The sequence below is a fragment of the Odontesthes bonariensis genome, chromosome 2, assembly GCF_027942865.1.
Source record: "Odontesthes bonariensis isolate fOdoBon6 chromosome 2, fOdoBon6.hap1, whole genome shotgun sequence".
In the NCBI taxonomy this organism is placed as follows: Eukaryota; Metazoa; Chordata; class Actinopteri; order Atheriniformes; family Atherinopsidae; genus Odontesthes; species Odontesthes bonariensis.
The window spans coordinates 22412359-22425933 of NC_134507.1; the positions used below are offsets into that span (position 1 = coordinate 22412359).

At 39.7% G+C, this 13575-nt stretch overlaps 1 protein-coding gene across 6 annotated transcripts in view; it reads left to right on the forward strand.

Annotated features, from left to right (window-relative positions):
• Positions 1-7723: 7723 nt before the first annotated feature.
• The window catches only part of ccdc88ab (coiled-coil domain containing 88Ab), a 61587-nt gene continuing 55735 nt past the window's right edge, over positions 7724-13575 (forward strand). For all 6 annotated transcript variants that reach the window (XR_012772552.1, XR_012772553.1, XM_075479484.1 and 3 more), the window contains exons 1-2: positions 7724-8410; positions 8524-8624. Coding sequence is in view for 4 of the 6 variants with exons in the window: in XM_075479484.1 (XP_075335599.1) it covers positions 8348-8410; positions 8524-8624 (164 nt within the window). In the remaining 2 variants the exon portion in view is untranslated. The remainder of the gene's footprint in view (positions 8411-8523; positions 8625-13575) is intronic.

A 13575-nucleotide genomic window follows, 5' to 3' on the forward strand; every position in this document is an offset into this window, starting at 1 on the left:
GATTTGCAATAATATGCAAATACTGATTTTAAGGTCGACTAAAATATGAAAGCACACTTACATGTCATTGTTCATTAGAAACATCCTTTCTACTTTGCTGGACGAATTGCTTGAAAAAAATCTGATATCAGATATTTAGATACACTCAACTCAACTCAATTATACACTCAACTTTATTTTTTAAAAACAAAATTACATTTAGCATTCTCAAATACAGAACTCTTCGGATCATTTATGTGATTTTCTTTCATTTACTTGATACAATCTTTTCCCTTTGGTGGTTTTCTTTGCATAGTGGTTTTAATTTTGAATTTCTGATGGTTTCAGTACATCAGCCTTTCAGTGAGCTGGCTTGCAGGCCACACAGCCACACTGGAAGTTTTTCCTCCAGTGAGCCAACACGGTAACAGTGGGGCATCTGCAGTTGTTATGGCAACAGATGAGAGTTAGCAGCATCTCAAATGCTCTCTGGATTACTTTAAGGCTTACACACACAGCAGCTAATTGCAGGGTAGAATTGCAGGGTCTGACACATGCACACACACACCGTGAAATACACAAGCGTACATTCCCGTTATTATCAAGACCTCTAGCAGTATTATCTTGTTTCTATGGCTCAGGGAAACACTGAGATCTCATTAATACCAAGCAGAGCTGTGGAATATTAGTGTGTAATGGGCCAGCCAGTGTTTAGTGGAGGCCTAAAAGCATCGTAAACAGCTCTGTGGAGGATTAAGTGCTGCTTTTTCTTGAATAAACTATACTTTTCTAAGAAAATCTTTCAACATAAATGTCAGTTGACAAGCACAGAAGCTGGATATCTGTCAACCATTATGCATTCTTAAACCGACGTAAGTACATCTAGGAAGATCTGGTTGTTTTTGATGAGATGTTTGTGATTCTCAAACAGCATAGATATCAGTATCTGTGTGTGCGCCTCGATCACTACAAGACTCAAAAGTTTTCTGTGAATTTTTTATTTTCATACTGTGATGTTTCAGGAGGCGACAACAGAACAGTCTGCATGAGCTCGGCTTTGATCTCTGTTATACACAAATAAACACAAACACACTCATGCAGAAACCACATGATTTTCAGCAGGGGTGATAACTGAGGTTTTTATGAGAAGATTATCTCTCAGCTCAAAAATTTAGTGACGTCTTCGCTGAACAGACTGCTCACATGTGGAGAACTGTAAAATAAATTTACTGGGACTCATTTAGATTCGTTACTGAAAAGACTGCAGCCTGAGGTTCACTGAGTTTAATCACCAGTAATGTAGAAATAGCTTGCATTCATTACTTCCTGTGGTTAAAAAAAAATCCCAGCATTCTATCTTTCCAACAATTAAAAGCCAGTGACTGCTCTGACTCACACCATAAGCTGAATGGAACCACCATGAAGACAGCTCTTGGCAAGCTGAACCAGTGAGATGTGATTTTCTTTGTCACAAGCATGGTAATGACATTATGTCACATTGCAAACTTCCACATGACACTTCACTCTCAGAACAGAGCACTGCATAACCGAGGAAAGCTACCAGCTCCCATATGAATGGTGCTGATGTGTTTAGATCTTCCTTTGAAGAAGATATATGAAGATTATATCAATAGAAAATACTCTCATAAATAAAAGACCTGAATAAACATTATAAGGGTAAGTTTGAAGAAGCCTTTGCTTCTTCCTAACGCTTTTAGGAGATTTAAAATTTTGGTTTTTGATATTTTATTGTATAATTCATTCATTCATCTTTAAAATGCAGTCGTGACAGTGCTTGGTTTGTAAAAAGTCCAAAGGATAACTTAAAAGATTTCTAAATCATTTATCCTTGTATTTCAAATAGTGGAATCACAAAATATTGGGAATTTATTATATTAAAATAATAAAATCAGGGTCCATTTGATTTTTGACACACATTGCAAATTTTAAGTGCATTTGATGCTTTTTCAAAAGCCTCTCAAACAGAGTACAACTGGAGTGAAAAGCTGATTGTGGTACTTCTGTTCTTTGAGGCTCATTTTGAGAATATTTGACTTTGGCATGCACACGTGGGTTAAATAATATAGATGAACCGATACAACGAGCTTAGTGATTGATTTAGAAAATAGATTATATTGCTGTCATAATGCTATTGTGGTGATATTATGTCTCAATGATGCAAAACACTTATTTCATCTCTTTGACTTTAAGGGATGTGTCAGCATTTTCTACAATAAATTCAGAAGAAAGTCAGATGGTACACTTGGTCTTCATTGCTCTGTAATGTCATGTAATTTGGCTTTCAGTGAGCCACAGCCAGGGGTCTTCATCATTTGAACTGGAGGTCTGGGAGTTGGGTGTTGATTTCCCATGACAGCAACTCAAAAGGATGGAGACAGAGTGGAGAATCGGAGTGACATCCACCGAGAAGCTACATGTCAGACCTTTGAATTTTTTTTTGTGTGAACTTTATGAAATGCGAATCCAGGGTCAAACCACAGTCATGTAGAATGCCTTATCCCCCCAAATTTTAAAGAGATGTGTCTGATCACATAACCATCAGTCAAACAAAGACACAAGGACACCAACAGAGTAAGCACTAAATTCATGGTCTGTTGTTCAACATCCATGTTATCCCTATAAAAAGAACTCCTGAAATTAGTTATCACAAAAACATGCAACACATTGAGTATGATTTCGAAAGATTTTGGTTACCCCCTAGACATTTTGTCAAGATCCACCATTGTGTCAGTGTGAACCAAAGCAAATACCATCCAGATCTCCATCAAATGTTTTTGATATTCAACTAATTTTTAAATGTCTCAGGCTGAGTAGTACAAGGAGCATCAAATGGGAATTGAGAGCCATCAGATGAGAACTGTAAATTCAGGCAATCCCCATGTGGAATGATTGAACTGTAGATATCAGGCTGGATCCTGACTGGGAACATTTTAGGTCAAACTGAGGGATCAGTCGTGTAGTCTGTAATGCTGTAATGTGTGGCTTTGGCTTCTGCTGCATATTTAGCTTTCCGTGAATAAACATTAAATTTAAAAAATGTCCATATAAATTTGAATGAAGTCTAAAGTTTGTCATGTTGTGTATTTGACCCTATAATTCAAAGCATATACAAATATTTTGTTTAACAGAATCAAATGAGACTTGTTAAACAGGCACTTCTATTCTGAACATTATAGTTCAGACATTATCAACCTCTTCTTGTCAACTCTGTCCACCTCTCAGTATTTGTCATATCACCTTATTAGGGTAGGCTTTTACAGATTATATGTGTCGTCTCTTCAGTATTAGTCAGCCCGCGCTGCAGAAGGAGCTCCAAATCAAAATACTTGTGGTGACTCGTAAATTCCTATAAAATAACTAACAGGAAACTGCAGAGAATTACATCTGTCAGAGGTGCTGCAGGTCATCTGGTTGCTCAGTTTGAGAGCAGTACTGCTTCATAGTTAGTATAATTGCCTAAATGAACACTTACCAGGGGGGAAATGTGTTTCCATGTGTGTGCGGCAGAGTTTAAGCAGAAGGCTGCATTTTTTCTGCAGTTATATCTGAGTGTGGAATGTTATGGTGGGTCCATACACTCAGTGAGTCATTCGGTGGAGGTCGATCCTGCTTTGTGACAAAACTCCTTAAAATTATAACAGGTTTTAATTAAATAGATTGGAGCACTCTGTTCAGACCAAGACAAATGGACCTCACACTGATGCTAATGAATAGCAAACACACTGAGCTTGACAAAATATCCCAGTCCGCCTCTGCAGTGACAGAGCAGAAAATGATGTGCTCGGGTTGCTGTGTGGGTAAGCAGGCACCACACCAACCATGAAAGGTTTTCATTATCTGCGTCAGAGTTTAATTGTCTGCTAGGGTGATGGGGTTAGTGGAAATGTGTGTAGGTTGCCTCAGAAAAAGGATAGGTTTTAAATGAAAAGTCTGAATTTGTATAGACTCTGAAGCTTTTATTTAACACTTTTAAAGTGAAATAAAGGACATTTTGTATCAGGTTCTATTCTCAGTCAGATTTTCATTTAGCATATACGCAAGCACAACATTATTCGGTGTGAATTTAGTCATTTTAGTTTAGTTTGCAAACAGTTAAGTACAGAAATATACTTGGAAACTGACACAGTTACTATTCTTATTTTTATTTTAGCTGTTTGACAAAGAAAACTATTAGTCATATATTGAACATGACCTTAAAGAGGGTTCACATCAAAATTGGAGGAAGTTTTAAGAAATACATCTCTTTGATGTGTATAGAAATCTGTTAATATATTTTTTATCATACTTGACAAACAATGACTGGCACAGACAAGACCAAAAATCCTCTGTGATGCTTTGCCAGGCCTTTGCTGCAGCTCTCTGTTGTTGTTGGCTCATTATATTTGTCTGTAGATTTGTTCTCAACTCATCAAATGCAACTCGATCACAGACAGATCAGGTTTTGAATCTACATATCACTGAATCCACCTTTTTTACCTTCAAAAACTTCTGGATTACTTTTGCAGCTTGTTTTGAGTCTTTGTGCATCGATACAGTGAAATGTCATCCAATCAGCTTTGCTGCATCTGAATCTGATCACACTGTTTATCTCTGTACATTTTTTGTCATATTGTCAATAAACACTAGTTACTTTGTAGCACTGGAAGCCATGAATGCTCATATATCACCCTGCCTCCATGTGGCTTACAGATGATGTTGTATGCTTAAGATCATAATTATTCCAAGCCTTCTCCACACTGAGTTCATCATTTTGGTGCAGGCTGATATTTCAAGAACGCTGCTCCAGAATAGGTCTGGCCTCCAAAGATGTTTTTGCAAAGTCTAATCTGCCATTTCTATTTTTTGAGGATCATGGATGTTTGCACCTTGTGGTGAACACTTTGCATTTACTCTTGTGAAATCTTCTTTGTATTGTTGACTTGGATAATTAGAGGCTTACCTCCTGGAGAGTTTTTTTCAACTGGCTGGATGCTGTGAAGTATGTTTTTTTTCCATGCAAAGATTCGGCAATCATCCACCCCTGCAGTCTTTTGTGGGCGTCTTTTCATGCTGCTGATGTCACAGGTCCATTCTTTTTGTCTCAGAATGTATCAATGTGTTGATTTGTCTTCTCCAAATATTTCCTTTACTTCTCTGGAGGAGTCGTTTCAATTTGGCATCGAGAGCCCTTTTGACTGCAACAGCTTGTCATGCTTGGAATCAACTCCAGAATTTTTCCAATCTTGATAGTTGTAGAAATGACAAAGAACTAACCTTAATCTGTCATAGAACAGCTTTTGATGCTTTTCATTACAAAGGAGGCTCTTTTATAGAAGGTTCTACACGTTAAAGAGCTCCAGTTTGGATGTGATTGTTCTCAAACTAAGGGTGAAAATCTGCCCTTGTGGTCTATATTTATTATATTAGTGGAACTGATGTCCTGAACTGAAGAAAAAACCTGAACTGTTTGAATTTGGTAGAGAAACTGTTTAGGACCCAATTATGAGAAACCTACAGTATTAGTTAAAATTGATGCTTTTCTTTGTGAGTTAAAGTGAGCTGCCATATCTATCGTTCTCTTAATTAAGAATTTTTCATAACTTGAAAAATCACGATAGAGGTTTGCTTTCATGATTACTAATTTTCAACTTTATCAAAGCTATTGCAGAGTTAGAAATATATCCTTAATATAATAGAGAAATTACTGGACTGATAGTATTTAAATTTTCATTAAACAAACATTTTTTCTTCCTACAGTCCTTCCTGTGACCTTTTACAGCCTCACTTGGTCTGTTATGGTGGATTACGTTAGATAATGCAAACACAGAGGAGTAATACGATCTGTTGATACAGTTTCTCCTCTCTTCTTGTTCTCCTGCTGAGTAGAAAATAGGCAACAACAAAATACCGAGGCTTACTTTAATATTCAACATGTGTAAATGAAGATGCGCACTAGAGTGTAAATGACATACCACTAAGAAAAATAAGATCCTTTTTTAAAAACAATCTGGTAGAATTAGGCTCAACTGACTACATTTTTCAAGGAGCTGCACTTACTTGGCTCACAAGCTCTCAGTCAAACACGTTCAGCAGCAAACAAGACACAACAGGTCTGTTCAACTATCTCACGTATGGTTAAGCCTCAAGCAAAGCAGCAGCGGCCGTTATTCCATATGGAACAGAGAACTTTTGCTCTTCCACGAGGGCTCCTATAATGAGATTAAAAAAAACTTTTAGCCGCTCATTGTAAACTATTTACTGCTTCCATCGAGGTGAGCCCAGGTCCTCAGTTCCCAAGTCAGTGATTGTTTTTTAATTGGCTATACGGCCACATGACCTTCATTCTCTTTTCACACCTTCAGAGCCATTCATCAGCTGCTGATGTATTCTTCATCTAAAGAGTGGCCTTTTCCCTGCTGCTGGTTGCAGTTCCCATTTAAAACGTGAGTTTAGTAGTTGCCCCTCCTGGGAAGATTGAAAGGTAACCTAAATGTTTTCCACGTATTAATAATCTTTCTTAATGTAGAGTTATTTGCAAATCTCCTTATAAGTTATAACCCCTCCCAAATTGTTGGGAAACCAACAATTGCTTCCCTTATACAAACCTTTACATCTTTCCTCCTTGGCATTGTGTTAACACACCTGAAAGCTCCAGACCAACAAGCTGACAAAACTTCTGCTCTTATAGAGGTGCTCACACTTGCTGATGATCAGTTAATCATTTGATTGGGAGCAGCTGCTACTTACCCTTCTAATTCCATTGGAAGCAATGAGGGTGAACCCAGTTTTTCCACACACCACTTTTGTATTTTGGCCTCAGGTTTGTGAAATGATAATGACACAATATGATATGTCATGTCCTGTCTTTCATCTGAGGTTGAATTCAACTAAATTAAAAACCTGGTAGGAACAAGAGGATTGTTTATACTGTGATGTACCTTCTCACATAACGGTACGATAACGACTCCCCATTACACAGTTCATTCATCAGTTTTATTTGTTCATCAGACAAGTTTTTCATTCATTGCAATCTTTCAAACAGGCATGTCAGCTACTTTCTTTATTAATGGCATTCAGTCTTTACTGAATCAAAATGTACAACTTTGGAAGTCTTATCTTGTCTATACTCCATCTCAAGATATTCAGTTTTATAGATGGCATCGCTTTGGTGAAGCTGAAACAAAATGGGCCAGTAACAGATAAAGTGACCATGAAAATAATTGTTAGTTGCTGATCAGTTTTCATGTAGCCATTTAGAAAGTAGGGAAGTGAATTTAGTCATTTTCAAATAACTTTTTAACCTCATCTACTGTACATTTTCAATGATCTCTGTACATTACCCACCAGGTGTCAGTAGCCCACCTTCCTTGCTGACTCTGATATACTGCAGGCTGGAAACAGACAAAGGATATGCATGCATCATTAGTATTTCCGCCCAACAGTCATTTGAATAAGCAAAAATAAGAAATAATTGTGTCACAATGCAGTATTAAATTGCAGTACTAGAGCTGTAAAAACACTTTTTCCTTAAAGACATTTCCCCCACCCCCCACTCTTCTCCTCACATAGCCCCTGACTTAACTGTTTCATCTGACCAAATGTTGACTCAGAAATATTACTGACTCTGACTCAGAGGAAATCCGAGCAGGGGAAGGATGCTTTGATCAATGCCCTACTTTTCTTAAAGAGGGGAGGCGGAGGGAGATGCGCAGGAGAGGGAGGCGGTACTACGTGTCCTCCAGTCATCCTCTCAACTCTTGAGCTCAGCAGTGTGCGGCGTTTGAACGGCGGCAGACATGGGAGTCAACGACTGGAAGTGACTTTATGATAAATATGCAGAGGAAACCGAATATATTACAATCGGGACGTTAAAGCTTTGGATTTTTAATTTTTAATTTTTTTGCCTCACCGCTGGATATTTTATTTCATCCAATTCTATCAGAGGTATATTTCCAATTTCTGCTGAAATCTTCAGCCACTAACAGCCCCTCCATACCTGGACAGGTCTGCCTTTTTATCGCTTTTTGCATAGGCCTATAGATCGCTAAGCCGGCTGACCCCAAAATCACAGAATAACACCAGTTAATGAGTTTGATACAAAAAAATGTGATTCCCTTTCCTTCCCAGGAGGTTGCCAAGCCCCGTCGTTGGCATCTGAAACAGCTGGGTCGCGTCGACAAGATTGTGGATTAACGTGTTTTGTTTTTTTTTCTCCTCAAGAAACCCCTGTCTTCTTCCAGTGGCCTTTCGCCAAAATGAGCGCCGATTTAATTCAATTAACTACATGAGTGGAGTCTAAGCAAACACATATTCCACGCAAGGATTTTTTCCCCCACATATCCGCTGAGATAAACGGCGCCTGGAAAATATGGAAAACGAGGTTTTCACCCCATTGCTGGAGCAGTTCATGCTCACACCTCTGGTCTGCTGGGTAAGCAAGCTTATTAAATATTCAAATGGGACTTGAGCTCACTGATTAATCACTTATCTGTGTTTCAAGTGCTCATTGATTATATTAACACAGATTTGTTTTGTCCCATTCAGGTGAAGACAGTCGGGCAGCCGGCAGTGACCGATGGCACCAAATTATCGGAATATATTGAATTAGTAGATGGGATTTACCTGAACGAGATCATGCTGGAGATGTGAGTAATTTGACACATTTAGAAAAAGGAACATCTTTTCCCTGCGTTGGCCTCCATAGAATCCAATCAAATCCATCAAATGAGGGCATGAAAACCTCAAACCAAATCATGTGTGTGCGCAGAGCAGTCATGTTTACCTCCTACATGGCGATATACTTTAAGGGAAAAGGGTGAAATGATACTCATCCTAAGGCCGCTAGTGTTGCCATGTTTACATGAGCAGATTAAACAACTGAAACCTCTGTCCAGCTCTTTAAATTGTCTGCTGAAGTGAATGTAGGCTTCTCACAAAGGGACCTTGTATTGGGGGCAATGAGGGGTTGCACGGTTGGAAATCTTTGCAGTTCCACTTATTTTTAGGGTCCCTCTGAGCTATGCAGATTGTCTGCAAGCAATCCACGATGCATGAATGCAGCCCCCCCCGAATTTCGTGTGCTCTGTTTTTCCATTTACTCCACTGTCATCTGCAGCAGTCTGGAAGACTTCAGAAAGCTGCATCCTGCTGTGTTGTAGATTAATCTGGAAATGGTAGCCCCAAGCAGAGAAACACTGGTTGCAGCACAAAATCTGGATGTAGCTTGCACCAGTGGTGCAGGCAAGCACAGAAGCACGTTTGTTTGTTTTTATCCAAAAAAGGGAAGCAGATGCTTTTGATGGTGATTTAAAATTTGGGATGAGGGGGGATGAGGAGGCATTGCATGTCATACATGTCTCTTTCCAGTTACTGAGTAATATATATGGCATGACAGGAGACAGATTTCCATTCCTTTGTCTGGCTTCAGTCTGCTACTTCCTGCTAGCAAGACAATTTTTCACATTTTCCACTAATGCTACTCTCTACCCTGTCAGCTTTTACCCTGCTTGCACGTCTTAGCAGCGTTGAGCCATGCCTGCTCCCAGTGGAATGGATTGTCGCTTCTCAGGAGATTATCTTTGGCACTGTTCGTGTCACCTCCCATCAGTGCCTTATACCCAAACTGCAGATTTGCAGAAATGGATTGACAAGGAAAACAAATCTTTCTCACATTGTTTTTTTTTTTTTTCCTCTGTGCAGATATTACTTTAGTAACAAATACGAGCTGTTTTATCAGGAATCAGCGGTTGCTGTGTTGCCCTTATTAACCCCCCTGGCTTTGATGGTGTCGTCCTCCCTCTGCCGTCCTCCACCTTCCTTGACCCCCTGCTGCTAAGCTGCCTATCCTCAAGTTTAAACAACCTCTTCCATCTCACTCTCCTGTGCTTGTTTACCTCCTTTTCCTCCTCCAGGCTGCTTCTATTCACTCAGTGGTTTCGTAACTGAATGTTGTTTAGGGAAGCTGTTTTGGGTTCATGTGGACATGGCCATCTTTCCTCATCCACACATAGCCTTTTCAAAACAGTTCACAAGTCAGCGGTATTTTCCAGAGCAATTTTCCCTACGGGACATTGGATAGAGGGAAAGCAGCCGGAAGGATATGGGGGGAAGGGGTAGAAGAGGGGGTGAGGCAGAAAATAATTTACCAAAAACTAATGGATTATAACCTTTGGCATTATAAGGAACATATTAAAGTCTTGGTTTGTCAAGCTGCATGGCAGTTCCTCAGCTCTACATTCTAAGACTGAGATGTGTGACCCAGGTACCCAGGAAGATTTCTATCCAATAATAAATGGAATGAGGTGGATGGGTAAATTTCTATGCCTGGTTTAGTGCTCCTGGAGAAAACAGCCAGCGCTGAGCTAAAATGAACTGTGACTGGCTTATTGATTGCCTGACAGGATGTTGGGGATTGCCAGTCGCAGGCAGCACTGTGCGTTTGTGCGTTTCTGCAGGGCTTCTGTGTCTGTGTGGGAGTATGTGTATTTGTGGTGTTTTTTTTCCCCCGCCGTACATTTGGTTTTGGACTGAGGCAGCTGTTGGTAGTCGTCTTGTCCAGCCACCCTCCCACACAAAAGGGCTACAGTATCGGTCAGATCTTGTGTGGTTGAAACTGCTCTTTGTCTGCTCCGCTCACTTTATGAGCAGCGCGTTTCGACTCCCGCAGCCTCCGTTAACAGAAGTGTCATAAGCCCATGAATATGAACTTTGCAGCCGCTGCAGAGACTTTTTGATGTCACTGATGGAAAGATGTATGCTTTTTCTTTTTCAGTTGACCAAAGTTTGTGAAATATTAAACAAACCTAGAAAGAACACATGGGAGTTTACCAATGCCTCCTTCCTGTCTCATTAAAAGTAGCTTAGAGGCCACAGGTGAGCTTTCCAGCATGTTTGAAGCACTGTGGGCAATAATTATAACCAACCTCATGCCCTCCGCTCTCACTGCTCGAAGTATATTGTAGTGATCGTTAGCTGGCATTGCTTTACTTGCAATTGATCCAGTAATGGATCAGTTTTTAGTATTTTTTAGCCAAGGTGTTGTAGTATTTGCACAACACGCTGCTAAACAGTGTTGCGTTATTTTTTTCAAATGGCATATTTATGTGATCTATGTTTTCTCTCACAGCTAAAGAAACTTTTTGACATTTTACCTGCTGATGTCAGCTGTTGCAGTATAAGCCGTAGTGTTGCTGTGTGAATATTTCTGTCACCAAGCAAGAGACATGGCAGAACGGCTGGCAGCAGTTGTCATCAGGACAACATGGGGGGCATAGAAAGAGAAGAGGGACCCAGGATTATCTAACGGTTTGCTGACAGACACCCAGATGGCACCGTGTCCCCTCCCCCTGCCCCAATGTGACTGACATTATCCAGCCAATTAGCTTGCCTCCACAGCGCTGTCAAACCAATTACCTTTCCCGCTCAGCAAGAAGGCGCCAATTAAATTTTTGTCAGTGACAACTGTCCAGTTGAAGTCTCCTGCCAATTTTGCAGACACGTGCTGGCCCATCGGCCTGTTTGGTCAACCAGTCAGTTCGTCCAGCGCAGGCTGTTGGAAAGGAGTTGTATCGATTCGGGGGAAAAACAATTGAAGGAATAAGAGTTGATGCAGAGACTTCCCAAAACATCGGTCATATTTCCTGGAACAGTTTATCAGTAAATATATATTACTGATAAATTAGATGTATATTTTTGCATCGGTAGCATGGTTGTGCAACCCAGCCTTAACCAAGAGAATTGGTCAAAAAGTTGATGGTATCCTCATTGGCTTGAAAACCTGTGGAGCATTGTAGTATTTATGGATTATGAAAAAAATGTTAAATCTGCTTGCACGCACGGAGACTAGAGTATGACTAAAGAGAATACAAACCATCACGTATTTTTTATTTTATTTTTATTGCTGGCTACATGCAGATGAGGTAGGCCTAAACCTATAAGGCAGTGATTATAGATCTGATGCTGAATGTCGAAGTCAAAAATCTGTTTGTTTATTACTTTTCTCAGGGCCACACTTCAGGAAATTCCCTGTGTAGGCTGACATCCACACAATGTAGTCTTTGCTACATCTGTCATCATGCTGTGAGTCGCAGCCCAGCCGATGTGCTTTATAAAGAAGTAATTTTTTTATTTTTTTTATTTTTTATTTTTTTTTGGGGGACCAGTACATTTTCAGCCCTGGCCTGTTTGGAGAAAAAGCTTCTTTAGATTTTGTTGTAGTTTTTATGCTACCATATCAACAAATCTAGTGAAAGCTATGAAGACAGAAATCAGTCATGCTTTCTCTACTTTCCATACACTCCAATGCATGACAGCAGCCTTAAACAATACATTTTAAATATCTACACTAAACAAATGATGAGACTGCTTAGATAGCATCTAATTGTTCTACGTGTATATATTCATGTTTTAAGGGACATGCACATCCCTAGAAATTATCCTTCATATGCTATTTTTGAGTAAACAGCGAAGCTTCCCATCTATTAGTAGTTAGTGATAACGAGGCTTTATGAACACTGACTCCACACAGTATGCTCGTTGTTAATAATATTTCTTCTTCTGCTGGATTATCCTCTTTTGTAATTCATCTGATTGGACAGGAGCTCCTGCTTTGTTTTTTGCTGGAATTTGCTGGAATTTTTATAGAAACAAACTATTGAATGATTAGATTAAGTGTTTAAACAGAATCTTCTGAGAATAAATTGTTAATGGAAAATATATTAAGTTTGTTCATTGAATTTAAAAGTCATTTTAGCTGCACCCTCAGATTGGAAACCCTTTTTGCCATAAATGTCTTCTTACTTGTCTACTTCTTTGTGTCATTCTCTTTTTTTTAATCTCAACAATGCTACTGAACCCCTTGCTTTCTCTCTCTCCCATCTTCCTGATAGCCATCATTCATTATATGCCTTTTCTGGCCACGTGTCCTCTTCCCTGCTTTCTCTTTTTTCTCTTCTGTTTTATCTTCAGCAGTAAGCCTGAAGCCTTTGTTGGCTTTCTCTGGAGCTAGTTACAGCAGACATAGTTGAGATTCCAGCTGGACTGGAGAATCTAGACGGGGAGATCTGCTGCTGAGGTGTCAGCCAGTTTGACTGCTACTGCCTGTGCTGTGCGGGGTGTCTGTGTATGGAGAGGGGGACTCGATGGGGGACCCTAGGCTTCTACATCAAAGCGGGAAGTTGGACGTTAATCTTGCGACTCTCATAATCATTCTTGTGTCATGCCAGTCCATGTGTGCCTATTAGTGGGAGGATGTGTATGATGTCAGGGAGGAAACGGCAGCTGTGACCTTGACAGAAGAAAATTATAGCAAGGCTGTGTTAATGTGAGCCACTCAATCTTAGAACTAAGGTCTTGTTTAAACCAACAGAGACCACTGAACAATTTAACTCTTCGTTTCCACCGTTACAGAAGTTACAGAACCTGACTTTTAATGCAATTCATTCTCAAATTTCTGTGCTCAGCATGTTTCAGGAAATGATCCAGCCAATTTCATGCTGAATATTATTTGACTATGAATGAATTGCTGCCCATCTCAATTGTAAATCGACTTTGGATGTATTGATGCTCATGCTTTTGTGTACCTTCTCGTATGTCCTG